A 15254-nucleotide genomic window follows, 5' to 3' on the forward strand; every position below is an offset into this window, starting at 1 on the left:
GGTGGAACCTTTTAAATGAGATCTCTGCTTAGTTACATACAGTTGTAATTTAAGATCAATATAATGTGATAAATTGGCAATAAGGGAGTTCACCCCAGCTATGAAGGGCCTCCCTGGGGGAATTTTTTTTATCCTTATGCACTTTTGCGATATGATAAAAGACAGAAACGGTCAGATGTTTCACATACAAATAGCAAAATCCCACACTGCAAATTAAATGATCTTGTTTAGCACCATTCAAAAGACTAAACAGTCCTTCCCGATAAAGTTCAGTTGGATTTTAGGGAGTTTAACATACGTAGTAGAATCATTTAGGATCTTAAAGGCTTCATCTAAATATGCTCGTTTGTCTTGTACTACCAGCACACCTCTTTATCAGTGGTTTTCACAATGAGTGAGTCATCTTAACAGCCTGTCTTTCATGAGTGTTCAAATTACAATTGTAATTCTTACTAGCAATTGCCGAGTGATTATTAATTTTATTTAGTGATACATTGTTTTCTTTCACATTTTTTTTATTTCACTTGTCTGTCTTAATATCTTCTAGTTATTTAACCACTTAACTGACGATTTTTCCCCCAAAAACAGCTCAGAAATTCGAAAAAATGTTATGAGTGAATTAGGTGAAGAACATGAATTTAACCCTATCCAAAATGATTTTGGTAAAAAAAAAAAAAAAGTCAAACATCGAACGGTAACATCGTGACCATCGGTAACATTGCAACTTTAGTTTTTAGAGCCCGGACAGCTGTCAGGTACACAAAGGGGTCGATGATTTACACTTACCAGCAGCTACTATTGTCTGCAGCCACTGGGGGATCCTGCCGTGCTGACCGCTCAGCAATGATCGGCAGCGCGGCAACACTGGGGGCTGGGTGCTAGAAGGTCCCTCTGAGAGCAGCAGCGGAGAGAAGTTTCTCTTCCCTGCCGTTGCTAACACAGTTTATCTGACTGGTCGCATCCTGTGTGACCAGGTCAGATAAAGCACTTGCAGGCATGGTCACACACTGATGCGACCATGCCAGGCAAATGGTTAAGTGTTTTTTATTTTAGCAAGGAAATACTGTTGAAAAATAAAAACCGATACCTTAACTAAAGTGCAAAGATATCGTAATATGAAAGTTCCTAAAGATCGCATGGACACATCTGACACAGAAGGTGCCTGCGTGTATGGTATAGTATGAAAAAACAAAACTTGTGTTGACCTTTTGTACTGTCGACTATCTGGGGTCAACCTATTGGTTGTCAATCTATCATCAGGATACCGTGTGGAGCTTCCAATGCCAGGACTGAATCCCGGATGTTTTTGGCCCTAAATCCCGCGATCCCGAGCCAAGATTGGCTTCCCTAACTCGGAGGATCTCAAGAAAAAGTTCTGTGAAAACGCCATAAAAATTGGTTCAGTCGATGCCAAATTTACCCCACACATACATACACACGAATAAGTCTATATATATATATATATATATATATTGAATTTCTATTTTTCTAAAACCGTCTTTAATAGATGTCCAAATAACTAACATATATAATGTATAGTGTGTGTGTGTGTGTGTGTGTGTGTGTGTGTGTGTGTGTGTGTGTGTGTGTGTGCATTGCAAATGTGTACATGTAATATATTTATAGAGACAATTTATATTTATAAAATGTCCTCTACAATAAGGACAAAATTACCACACAACGGTCTAGAGAAACATTCTTTCCTTCAATAAATGAGGACAGAATGTACACACAGCAGTAATAGACAGTCTTGAGGCCTGAGCTGTCAAATAGAGTCTGTCCTAATGGTACAAGAGGTATCTGATGGTGAAAGATTCTTGTTAGACGCTCAAGACAACAAAAATACATATAATTCCCCTTCATTTCATCCTCCATATCCTGGCGCCTCCTGATTCGTGACCAATAGATAGAACTTCTCCAGCATTTGTTGCTGACTGTTGCGGATCAGGATATGTGGCCGGATTTCTGCTATAAAACTCATGGCAACGTCAGGCTTCCATTTATGTCTCTGCACAAAGAAAAACCTCAAGTAAGTTCTTTGAGACAAGGTTCTGAGACCATTAAATCATGACATCTATCAGGGGCTAAGCATACCTACAGATAATCAGTCCATCAATGGACAACTTCTCAGATGATTCTAGATAATTGTTGATCATGTTGCAGAGCCTGAAGGGCCACAAAACTTATAATACCAGTTGCTTCCTTAGGGTCTAGTATGGTATGTCGGCGGCCAGCACACCAGTGCCGGGATCCCGACCGCCGGCATATAGACAGCTGGGCGAGCGCAAATGAGCCCCTTGCGGGCTCGCTGAGCTCGCCACGCTGCGGGCATGGTGGCGCGCTACATGCGCCACGCTATATATTCTCCCTCCAGGGGGGTTGTGGACCCCCAAGAAGGAGAAAAGGTGTCAGTATGCAGTGTCGGGATTTCGGTGCCGGTATACAGTGTGCCAAGATCCCAACAGCCGGCAAACTGAATACCACCCGCTTTCTTAGGAAGAACATGACGATCCGGGGAAAGTATTGAGTATTTGTGGTCATTATTCCCACGGTAGATGCTAGATCAAAGTGGGATAAAGAACCTCTGGCATCACAACATGTGACAAGCGACGGCAGGGGGTTGGACAAGGTTGGTGGGCTAGCACTTTTAATATGCAGGTGGGCATCTATTGTGAATAGTAACCTGTAGTGAGTGTACAACTAGCACCTACCTTCCGCATCCCACCTGCCATCCCAGGTCACATGGCTGTGATGTCAGATGTCCTTGATCATTTAAAAAAAATATATTTTTTGTTGCAAGTTAGTAGTCAGAAACCACTATTATTTTATTTTTATATACCTTCATATGAAGATGGCGGCCATTTTTGTATAATAACATGACATTTTAACTGTTTCGGACATTTGGAGTAAATGCAATATCTCACCTCAGAAAAGTCATAGAAATCAGCTCATATCAAGCTACAGTTTCCTCCTATAACTATTTCCCTACCTCACTTCCTTATGAAGTTTAATTGTCAGATTTTAAACATGTATTTTTTTGGATTGTATTTCAGTGGGAAGGAATACAATTTCAGAGCTGTAATTTTGTTTGGCAAATCTTTGAGTATATAACTATTCCCTAATACATTTTTAGTTATCTATCTTATCTACTTTTTTTTTTCTCCAGCAGGGTCCACAGGTTATCCACAGGATAACAATGGGATATGATGGAGCAACAGCGGATTGGCACCAAACGATCAAAAGCTTTCAGGCCTCCCAGGATGCAACGGGCCCATCCATATTTCCCCGCCCACTGGCTCAGGCAAATCAGTTTTTTGTTTGGTGCGGCAGGAGCCGGACCATGGTCAGAGGGCTGCTGTTCCTTTCTTATGTTATTTTTTAGTCTTACTAGTTTTCTGAGTGATCTTTTCTAAACAGCGTCTTATACGCTTAGAAAGTCGCTCCAACAACTCTCCACCGGGCCGTGACAACGCTTACCCACGAGTACAGTGCTGTTTCGGCGGGCGTCTGTGTCGGATATACTAGCAGGTCCAGCAGACGTTACCAGGCTGTGGCCGGAGCACGGAGAGAAGGTAAGGCATCGATTCCGCTTAGTAGATGGAATACGGGCACAGCCGCACTGTATTGGGAAGAAACTACCAAACAGTAGCTGACGCGGCTGCCACCGCGGGTGCACCAGCGCTAGGCCTTAGGCACCGGGAATAGTATGAGGCCGCGATCCCTAGGGTTGATGTCAGCAGGGGGAGTTAGACGCTCTCCTGGTTGCACCTCCTCCCCGGTTCATGACCAGTTTCCGCCGGTCTCCCGCCATGAACTGTTTCCTCGCTTCCGTCCCAGACGCTACCATGAGGGGACTCGGTCGCAGCATAGGCCGCTGCGTCTGTGTTCACTAAGCGTTTCCGCGAGGAGACCCGGTCGCAGCTTTGGCGGCTGTGTGACCGGTGCGTCTGTGTTCACTGTGCGTCTGTGTTCACTATAGGTTCCCAGAGCGACAGTGTACACTAGTAGCGTCGCTAATGTATTAATCGATACTGGAAGCGAGGTGAGTCTCCCTGTATCCCACTCTGCTGCGTACGGGCTATACAGCACTAAATTTCTATTTACTTTTTTCAGTATGAATAGTTAAGTGCCTATGCATATGAGTGTGTACATTTACTGTGGTTTTCTTCGCATTGCGTCTGAATACGTTAGATCTGTGTAAAATAGGACTCAGTAATATGTGCTCCTACATACTTTTAAATGTGTTTGTAGTTGATAATGTGCTCATATGACTAATATATAACATGTGACTGACTGCTAGTGTGATTGCTGACTTTAATATATGTTTGTCAGTTGTTCTTCTGATCCTCAATGCTGGTGCATGGGTAGGATCAGATTGATATCACTTTAGAAGGTTAAAGTGATTAGTCACAAATTGTGTAGTACACGGTGAAAGTGCTGATTATTTATCATGTCTAAGAGCGGCAAAAGTTTCGTAAGTACACTTACAGTAACACCAACACTCATATCATGTTTGTCTTGCAAAACTGTATTATCCGTTCAGGATGGTTTATGTGCAAATTGTTTTGCTTTTCAGCAAAATACAAGGTAGAGCCCTGTACAACGTCAGGTACAGATGAATCTACCTTGGGCTATGTTTTCACAGACCTTGTCCAGTATAGCTGAAAAGGTAATTCCTACAGCTTCTTTACCAGGAATGGGGTACACTATTAACCCATACATGCAGCTCCCTACCTACGGTATATCAATTCCCCCAGCAGCTTCTCATATGAAACAAGCTGATAAACCAACGGTAAGTAAACCTTCACAGGCTACACAAGATGATTCATTGTAAGATGAAAACTCAATTTACTCTACTTCGGCATACGAAGAGGAGGAAGGTCTCAGCTCATTGGATATAGATGAATTGATTAGAGCAATGAAGGCCATTCTATCCTTAGAGGATTCAGCAGAGCCTGTGTTAAAAACCCAGGCACCTGTATTTAAATGTCCCGAAAACAGTTAAGACTGAGTTTCCAGGGTCAGACCAGCTGACGGAAATTATGGAAGAGGCTTGGGCTACACCCAATAAAAAATATAGAATTCCCAAGAAATGGGATTCCAATTATCCTTTTCCAGTCAGGGGAATGTATAAAAAGGGAGGTGGCTCCTAAAGTAGATACGCACGTGATTCGATTAGTGCAAAAATCTATATTGCCTTTACCGTCAACATCATTAAATGTCACAGATAGGAGAGTGGATGGTTTTCTGAAAACCATATTTTCTCTGTCTGGGGCAGTCATAAGGCCAGCCATGGCTTCAGCTTGAATGGCAAAGGCAGTGGCTGCCTGGACTGATGCACTGGAAGAGAATGTTTTCTCAGCTTCTAGATAACAAAAATCCTATATAGCTCATATTAAGCAGGCTGCAGTATTCTTGGAAGAAGCGGCATTAGATATGGGTACTATTGCTTCTAGGGCATCAGCCTCAACAATAGCTGCTCGCAGAGCACTTTGGTTACATACGTGGAAAGCTGATTCAGAATCTAAGAAGGTTTTGAAATCTTTGTCTTTTGCTGGAAATATTCTTTTTGGTAAAGAATTGACAGATATTCTGGAGTCAGAAGCAGACTCCAAGAAGGTCAAGTTTCCTTCCACATATAACCCCAAACCTAGGGGTCCAGTTTTTCGGCCTTTTCAGTCGCAAGGAAAAGCGAAGGAAAAAGGTGATCGTAAGCAGCCCCAATACAATAAGTTGGGTAAGTCAAAGAAGCATTGGGCTACCAGAAGGCGAGCTTCCAACCCAGAAGATAAGCCATCAGCCTGATGGTGCGGCCCTCCTCCTGGGGGACCCCAGGGTAGGCGGCCTGCTTCTTCAGTTTGCACAGATCTGGCAGCAGTCTACAACAGATGCCTGGGTGCAAGAAGTGGTATCTCTAGGTTATGTTTTTCCCTCTAAGAAGCATCCTCCTCGAAGGTTCTTCTGCACCAGCCCGTCTCGGGTGGAGGCGAAGGCAAGGGCCTTGCAAGAAGCAGTTCAGAAATTGCTTTAGTCAGTCATTCCAGTTCCTCCTGCACAACGGGGACAGGGTTTTTACTCCAACCTGTTTTTGGTTCAGAAGCCAAATGGGTCCTTTCGAATGATTATCAAAATGCTAAACAAATACATTTGGGTACCGAGGTTCCACATGGAGACGTTACGTTCCATCATTTTGGCCATGGAACCGGGGGATTATATGGTATCTCTGGATATTCAGGATGCATACCTACATGTTCCTATAGCACTGTCCCATCAGTGTTATCTCAGGTTCGCTATCCTCCAGCAGCATTTTCAGTTCCAGGCCTTACCCTTTGGGTTAGCCACAGCCCCCAGAGTATTTACCAAGATCATGGTGGTTATGGCAGCTTACCTCCGCAAGCAGGGAATAAGAATTTTTCCATACCTCGACAACCTTTTAATCCTGGCACAATCACAGGAATTGCTCCTGTGCCATCTCCAACAGACAATAACATGTCTGCAGAGGCACGGGTGGCTCATAAATTGGGCAAAGTCGTCTCTGGTTCCGTCACAACGTATGACTCACTTGGGGGCTGTACTGGATTCTAGTCTGCAGAAAGTATTTTTACCTCGGAACAAGATATCCAAGGTACAATCAAGGACTCAGGATTTGTTACACAGTCAAACAGTATCAATTCACGAGGCAATGCGAGTGATGGGTTTGATGGTGTCAACATTCGACATGGTGGAGTATGCACAATTCCACTCGAGGCTTCTGCAGCGTCTGATTCTGGCCAGATGGAATGGAGTACATCAGACAATAAAGAAACAGACAATGGTACTTCCAGTAAAGGTAAGAAAGTCATTAGCCTGGTGGCTACAGACATCCCATCTAGACAAGGGGAGACCCTTTTGGCTATCAGATTGGGAGATCCTGACAACAGATGCCAGTCTTCAGGGCTGGGGAGCAGTGTCTGGAAAAATAGGATTTTAATACCTACCGGTAAATCCTTTTCTCTTAGTCCGTAGGGGATGCTGGGGACACTTCAAGAACCATGGGGTATAGACGGGATCCGCAGGAGACATGGGCACTTTAAGACTTTAAAAGGGGTGTGAACTGGCTCCTTCCTCTATGCCCCTCCTGCAGACTCCAGTTATAGGAACTGTGCCCAGGGAGACGGACATTTCAAGGAAAAAGGATTTATTTTGATTTAAACTAAGGTGAGATACATACCAGCTCACACCTCAAACATGCCGTACAACATGGCATTCAATCCAACGCATGCAACGGCATGAACAATGACAGCAACAGGCTGACTATAACCGCAACACAACACGTGTGTAACCATAACCAATCACTGCAGATACAGTACGCACTGGGACGGGCGCCCAGCATCCTCTATGGACTAAGAGAAAAGGATTTACCAATAGGTATTACAATCCTATTTTCTCCTTACGTCCTAGAGGATGCTGGGGACACTTCAAGAACCATGGGGTTTATACCAAAGCTCAAGAACGGGCGGGAGAGTGCGATGACTCTGCAGCACCGATTGACCAAACAAGAGGTCTTCCTTAGCCAGGGTATCAAACTTGTAAAACTTTGCAAAAGTGTTTGAACCCAACCAAGTAGCTGCTCGGCAAAGCTGTAATGCCGAGACCCCCCGAGCAGCCGCCCAGGATGAGCCCACCTTTCTGGTAGTATGGGCCTTCACCAATTTCGGTAACGGCAATCCAGCCGTAGAATGAGCTTGCCGAATCGTATTACAGATCCAGCGTGCAATAGTCTGCTTGGAAGCAGGCGCCCCAATCTTATTGGGATCATAAAGGACAAACAGAACCTCCGTTTTCCTAATCTGAGCCGTTCTGGCTACATAAATTTTCAAAGCTCTGACCACATCTAGAGACTTCGATTCCTCAAAGGCGTCAGTAGCCACTGGCACCACAATACGTTGGTTCATGTGAAACGATGACACCACTTTAGGCAGAAATTGCTGACGAGTTCTCAACTCCGCTCTATCTTCATGGAAGATCAAATAGGGGCTCTTGTGAGACAAAGCCGCCAATTCAGACACCCGTCTTGCCAAGGCCAACAGCATGATCACTTTCCAAGTGACGAATTTCAACTCTACCTTACGTAAAGGCTCAAACCAATGAGATTGCAGGAACTGCAACACCACGTTAAGATCCCATGGGCCACCGGGGGCACAAAGGGAGGTTGGATGTGCAGCACGCCTTTCACGAAAGTCTGAACTTCCGGAAGGGAAGCCAATTCTTTTTGAAAGAAAATTGACAAGGCCGAAATTTGTACTTTAATTGAGCCTAACTTTAGGCCCGCATCCACCCCTGCTTGCAGAAAATGGAGAAAACGGCCCAGCTGAAATTCTTCCGTAGGAGCCGGATTCACACCAAGACACATATTTTCTCCAAATACGGTGATGATGTTTCGCCGTTACCTCTTTTCTAGCCTGAAGCAGAGTGGGAATTACTTCACCGGGAATACTCTTTCGAGCTAGGATCCTACGCTCAACCTCCAAGCCGTCAAACGAAGCCACGGTAAGTCTTGGCACACGCACGGCCCCTGCTGTAACAGATCCTCTCGTAGAGGAAGAGGCCATGGATCTTCTATGAGCAATTCCTAAAGATCTGGATACCAGGCCCTCCTTGGCCAGTCTGGAACAATGAGGATTGCATGAACCCTTGTTCTTCTTATGATCTTTAACACTTTTGGAATGAGTGGAATTGGAGGGAACACATATACCGACTGAAACACCCACGGTGTCACTAGGGCGTCCACTGCTATTGCTTGAGGGTCCCTCGACCTGGAACAATATCTCGGAAGTTTCTTGTTGAGGTGAGACGCCATCATGTCTATTTGAGGAATTTTCCAATGCCTTGTCACTTCTGCAAAGACCTCTTGATGAAGACCCCACTCTCCTGGATGGAGATCGTGTCTGCTGAGGAAGTCTGCTTCCCAGTTGTCCACACCCGGAATGAAGACCGCTGACAGAGCGCTTACATGCCTTTCCGCCCAGCGGAAAACTTTTGTGGCTTCTGCCATTGCTGCTCTGCTCTTCGTTCCGCCCTGGCGGTTTACGTACGCCATTGCTGTTATGTTGTCCGACTGAATCAAGACGGGCAGATCGCGAAGAAGATGTTCCGCTTGTAGAAGGCCATTGTAAATGGCCCTTAATTCCAGAATGTTTATGTGTAGACAAGCTTCCTGGCTTGACCATTTTCCCTGGAAATTTTCCCCCTGTGTGACTGCACCCCAGCCTTGGAGACTCGCATCCGTGGTTACCAGAATCCAGTTCTGGATCCCGAATCTGCGTCTCTCTAGGAGGTGAGAGCTGTGCAGCCACCACAGGAGTGAGATTCTGGTCTTGGAAGACAGGATTATCTGTTGGTGCATGTGCAGATGGGATCCGGACCATTTGTCCAACAGGTCCCACTGAAAATAGGATTTTGGTACTTACCAGGTAAATCCTTTTCTTTGAATCCATAGGGGGCACTGGAGTACTCTTGGGATATGGACGGCTTCCGCAGGAACAGGGCACTGAATATTTAAATTTAGAACTCTCCACCCCTCCATATCCCAGAGTACCTCAGTGTTTTTTACTGAGCCGAACAGGAGCTATAGAGAGGTTGACAATGGAGAATTACATATAACATAACGGACAACAATAAAGTTGACACATAACGTTACTGACAACTAAACAGTTGACACCATAACCGATAGAACTTGATAACTTGAACAGGTAGGTGAGAGTGTGTTACCATAAGATCCCCTGAACTTACCACAAACCAGGTAAAACTGCTCTGGGTTGGCGTCCAGTGCCCCCTATGGATTCAAAGAAAAGGATTTACCTGGTAAGTACCAAAATCCTATTTTCTTTTTCATCCACAAGGGGTCACTGGAGTACTCTTGGGACGTACCAAAGCTTCCTCCGTGGGCGGGAGAGCTGTTTGGCACCTGTAACACTAGGCGGCCAAAGCTAGATGCTGATGCCGCAAACGTATCAAATTTGTAAAAGCGCACTGATGACCATGTAGCCGCACGGCAAAGCTGAGTCGTAGAAGCCCCACGACCAGCTGCCCATGAAGTTCCCACAGAACGTGTGGAATGAGCTGTTACTGATGTAGGCGGCTGTAATCTAGCATGAAGGTAAGCCTGACGTATGGTCAGTTTTATCCATCTGGATAAGGTCTGCTTAGAAGCTGGCCAACCCATCTTGGCAGCATCATAGAGAACAAACAACGTATCCGTCTTACGAACTGTAGACGTTCGGGATACATAAACGCGTAATGCGCGTACCACATCCAAAGTTCCAGAATCTTCTGTTAACACAGGAACTACTATTGGTTGATTGATGTGAAAAGATGACACTACCTTTGGTAAGAAAGCGGGATTCGTCCGAAGTTCCGCTCTGTCATCATGAAACACCAAATACGGTGGCTTTCATGACAAGGCACCCAAATCTGAAACACGCCTTGCTGAAGCTAAGGCTAGGAGAAATTTTTTTTCCAAGTGAGAAACTTAATATCCACTTGTTGTAAGGGTTCAAAATATGAAGACTGTAAGAAATCTAAAACCAGATTCAAGTCCCATGGCGCTGTAGGTGGAATGAATGGAGGCTGTACTCTGAGGACACCTTGCAGAAAGGTGTGTACAGACGGTAATAGAGCCAATCGTCTTTGAACGTAAATTGACAAAGCAGATACCTGCACCTTTAGTGTAGATAAACGCAGTCCTCCATCTAACCCCGTCTGTAGAAATAACAAAAGACGGGATAACTTGAAAGATGATGTCGGAAACTTCTGAGCTTCACACCAACCTATATAGGCACGCCAAATTCTGTAATAATGAGCTGCCGTAACTGGCTTCCTAGCTCGTAACATGGTTGGTATAACCGATTCTGGAATGCCCTCTCTTCTTAAGAGGGCGGTCTCAACAGCCACCCCGTCAAACGCAGCCGCGCTAAATCGGGGTAAAGGAACGGACCCTGTTGTAACAGGTCCGGACGTAGTGGGAGGGGCCAAGGATCGTCTGCGAGTAGTCCGCGGAGATCCGAGAACCAAGCTCTCCGAGGCCAATGAGGCGCCACTAGTATGACTGTGCGGACTCTCTTTTGATCAGTTTTAGCAACAGAAGGAGCAGCGGAAACGGTGGAAAGATACACGAAGCTGTACGGCCACACGATTGTGCGAGCATCCACCGCCACTGCCTGTGGATCTCGCGTTCTGGACACATACTGGGGCGTTTGGTAATTGTGGCGAGATGCCATCAGGTCCACTTGAGGGTAACCCCACCTCTGGACCAACATGTGAAACACTTCGGGGTTTAATGCCCATTCTCCTGGATGAAAATCCCGACGGCTGAGATAATCCGCCTCCCAGTTGTCCACTTCCAGAATGAACACTGCCGACAATATCACTTGGTGATGCTCGGCCCAATTGAGGATTCGAGCTACTTCCCACATTGCCATGCGGCTTCTCGTTCCTCCTTGTTTGTTGATGTACGAGACCGCCGTCGCGTTGTCTGACTGCACCTGGACAGTCTGAGACCGAAGCATGTGCACTGCTTGTCGTAGCGCATTGTAAAGTGCCCGGAGTTCCAGGACATTTATAGACAGCAATCTTTCGTGATCCGCCCAGAGACCCTGGAGCTGACAATTTTGAACTACAGCTCCCCAACCTCTGAGACTCTCGTCCGTCGTTAGAATTATCCAATTCCAGGCGCCGAACCGTTTCCCTGCGGTTAGATTGTGTACTTTGAGCCACCAGAGTAGAGATACCCTGGCCCGTGGCGACAACCTCACCCTGTGGTGAATCTGCAGATGCGAGCCCGACCACTGTGCGAGCACATCCAGTTGAAAAGGACGTGAGTGAAATCTTCCGAACTGAAGCGCTTCGAAAGCCGCCACCATTGTGCCTAAGAGGCGAATGCACAAATGTACCGAGACTGTGCGTGGCTTGAGTACTAATTGTACCAGATGACGAATAATCTGTACTTTCTGTTCTGGTAGGTAAATTCTTTGATTTACCGTATCGAGAATCATACCTAGGAATTGAAGTCGTTGAGACGGAATTAGATGTGATTTCTTGAAGTTGACAATCCAACCGTGCTGAACTAGTACATTGTACGTTAGCAACGCATGTTGGAGGAGCATCTGTTGAGACGGAGCTTTGATGAGCATATCGTCCAAGTACGGAACTATTATCACTCCCAGGGATCTGAGATGAGCTATCATCACAGACATCACTTTGGTGAATACCCGAGGCGCTGACGAGAGGCCAAACGGTAGAGCCTGAAACTGGTAATGGTTCTGCCGTATCGCAAAACGCAAGAACCTCTGATGAGGTGGCCAAATCGGAATGTGTAAGTACGCTTCCTTGAGATCTAGCGCAATCATGAATTCCTGTGGCTCTAAACCTGCAATTACTGACCGCAGAGATTCCATCTTGAATCTGTAGTAAGCGACATACTGATTGAGACCCTTTAGGTTCAATATTGGCCTGATGGAGCCATCCGGCTTTGGTACCACAAACAGACTGGAACAATAACCCTGACCTTGTTGTTGTGCAGGGACCGGAATCAAAACTGCTGAATCCAGCAGGGACTGAATGGCAATTTGCAGAACCGCCCTCTTGTCGTCCGACAGAGGCAGTCCTGTCTTGAAAAACCGCAGTGGCGGGAGACAGTCGAACTCTATTTTGTAATCTTGTAACACTAAATTGCGGATCCACTCATCTGTGGATGTCTGGAACCATGCCAAATGGAATGTCTGAAGGCGTGCTCCCACAATTGGAGATCCGAGATGGGCTGGGAGCCCGTCATGCCACTGGCTTGTCGGTGACCTTAGCGTCCTGACGACTGGTGTTGGTTTGGTGGAAACCACGTCCTCGACCTCGTCTACCAGGCGTGGCTGTTCCTCTACCACGGCCTCGAAAGGGCTGAGGTCTAAAGGATTTGAACGCCGGGCCAGAGTATTTCCGTCTAGGTACCGTTGGAGGCAATGGTAGGAAAACAGATTTTCCTCCCGTGGCCTCAGAAATCCATTTGTCCAATTCAGGACCAAACAACTTCTCGCCACCGTAAGGTAACGCCTCTATACCTCTTTTGACCTCTGCCTCCGCTTGCTAAGAACGCAGCCAGAGTGCTCGTCGTACTGTAACTAGCGACGAAGAAATACGAGAAGTGAGCTGACAGACGTCAGTAGAAGCTGTACATAGATACTAAGCAGCTTCACAGATTTGATCAGCGAGAAGTATAAGGTGATCGTCATGTAGGGCAGACTTGAGTTCTGTTATCCATACTATTAGCGCCTTAGTGACCCAAATGCCAACCAACCCAGGTCTAAGCAGCACTCCTGCTGCTATATACATGGACTTTAGCATAGTTTCTATCTGAAGGGTCTTTAAGCGTAGTAGCAGTTGGTACTGGTATGGTTAATTTCTTTGTAAGTTTTGACACAGACGAATCCACCATTGGCGGATTCTCCCATGTACATGTTACCGACTCTGGAAACGGGTAACTAGACTTAAATCTGCGAGGTATAGAAAACCGTTTATCTGGATTCTTTTGTGTTTCTACTAACATCTTATTAAGAGATTCCGAAACAGGAAAACACATTGGAGATCTCTGTCGTTTAGTAAAGACGACTTCATCATTTGTCAGAGGCTCCTCAGTTTCTGTAAACTTCAGAGACTGACGCACCGCTCTGATGAGATTATCAATACCTGGGCTGTTAAAATCATCACTATCTGACTGCTAGTCCACTTCGCCCTCCTCAACCTCAACTTGCGCAGTGAGGTCTGGCATGGAATCGTCAGAATGCAACATAGCAGAAACTGGTAAATCATAAGACATATGAAATTTATCCCGTCTTGAAAAAGAAAAATCAAAAATATAATAAAAATATATTCAAAAGAAGTGTGGTTGAGCTCCACACAAGCCTTGTTGCTACGTCGAGCACAGAAAAAACACTGAGGTACTCTGGGATATGGAGGGGTGGAGAGTTCTAAATTTAAATATTCAGTGCCCTGTCCCTGCGGAAGCCGTCCATATCCCAAGAGTACTCCAGTGACCCCTAGTGGATGAAAAAGAAACACTCTGGCATGAAATCTGCCAAACTGAATGGCCTTGTAGGCCGCCACCATCTTCCCTAGCAACCGAGTGCATTGATGAATCGACACTCTTGCTGGCTTCAGAATCTGTTTGACCAGGTTCTGAATTTCCAGAGCCTTTTCCACTGGAAGAAAAACTCTCTGTAATTTCGTGTCCAGAATCATACCCAAGAATGACAGCCTTGTTGTCGGAACCAACTGTGATTTTGGCAAGTTTAGGAGCCAACCATGTTGTTGCAGAATTGTCAGGGAGAGCGTCATGCTCCGCAGTAATTGTTCCTTGGACCTCGCTTTTATCAGGAGATCGTCCAAGTACGGGATAATTGTGACTCCTTGCTTGCACAGGAGAACCATCATTTCCGCCATAACTTTGGTGAAAACTATCGGAGCCGTGGACAGACCAAACGGTAACGTCTGAAATTGGTAATGACAATCCTGAACGGCAAACCTCAGGTAAGCCTGATGTGGAGGATATATGGGGACGTGTAAGTAGGCATCCTTTATGTCGACCAACACCATAAAATCCCCACTGCTCTGAGAGACTCCATCTTGAATTTGAATTTTTTTAGATAGAAATTGAGGGATTTTAAGTTCAGAATAGGTCGGACTGAGCCGTCCGGCTTTGGGACCACGAACAGGCTCGAATAAAAGCCTTCTCCCTGTTGTGACGGGGGCACCGTGACAATGACTTGATTTTGACATAGCTTTTGTATAGCACTGCATACCACCTCCCTGTCCGGAAGAGAAACTGGTAAGGCTGATTTGAAAAATCATCGAGGGGGCACGTCTTGAAATTCCAGCTTGTACCCTTGGGACACTATTTCTAATACCCATGGGTCTAGGGCCTAACGAACCCAGAAATGATTGTCGGAGACGTGCCCCCACTGGTGCGGACTCCCGCAGAGGAGTCCCAGCGTCATGCGGTGGATTTGGTAGAAGCCGGAGAGGACTTCTGCTCTTGGGAACCTGCCACAGTCGGTGACCTTTTTTCCTTTCCTCTTCCTCTTGAAGCAAGGAAGGAAGACCCTCGTCCTCTCTTGTATTTATTGGGCCGAAAGGACTGCACCTGATAGTGGTGCGTTTTCTTTTGTTGAGCAGGAACATAAGGTAAAAATGATGACTTACCCGCGGTAGCCGTAGATACCAGGTCAGCG

The 15254-nt window shown here is 45.9% G+C and overlaps 1 protein-coding gene across 3 annotated transcripts in view; it reads right to left on the reverse strand.

The window, feature by feature from the left end:
- Positions 1 to 665: 665 nt before the first annotated feature.
- PTPMT1 (protein tyrosine phosphatase mitochondrial 1) overlaps positions 666 to 15254 on the reverse strand; it is an 86274-nt gene continuing 71685 nt past the window's right edge. For all 3 annotated transcript variants that reach the window (XM_063944568.1, XM_063944567.1, XM_063944569.1), the window contains exon 6: positions 666 to 2008. In XM_063944568.1, the coding sequence (XP_063800638.1) occupies positions 1865 to 2008 (144 nt within the window). In that variant the 3' untranslated portion in view covers positions 666 to 1864. The remainder of the gene's footprint in view (positions 2009 to 15254) is intronic.

This window comes from Pseudophryne corroboree, chromosome 11 (assembly GCF_028390025.1).
Source record: "Pseudophryne corroboree isolate aPseCor3 chromosome 11, aPseCor3.hap2, whole genome shotgun sequence".
In the NCBI taxonomy this organism is placed as follows: Eukaryota; Metazoa; Chordata; class Amphibia; order Anura; family Myobatrachidae; genus Pseudophryne; species Pseudophryne corroboree.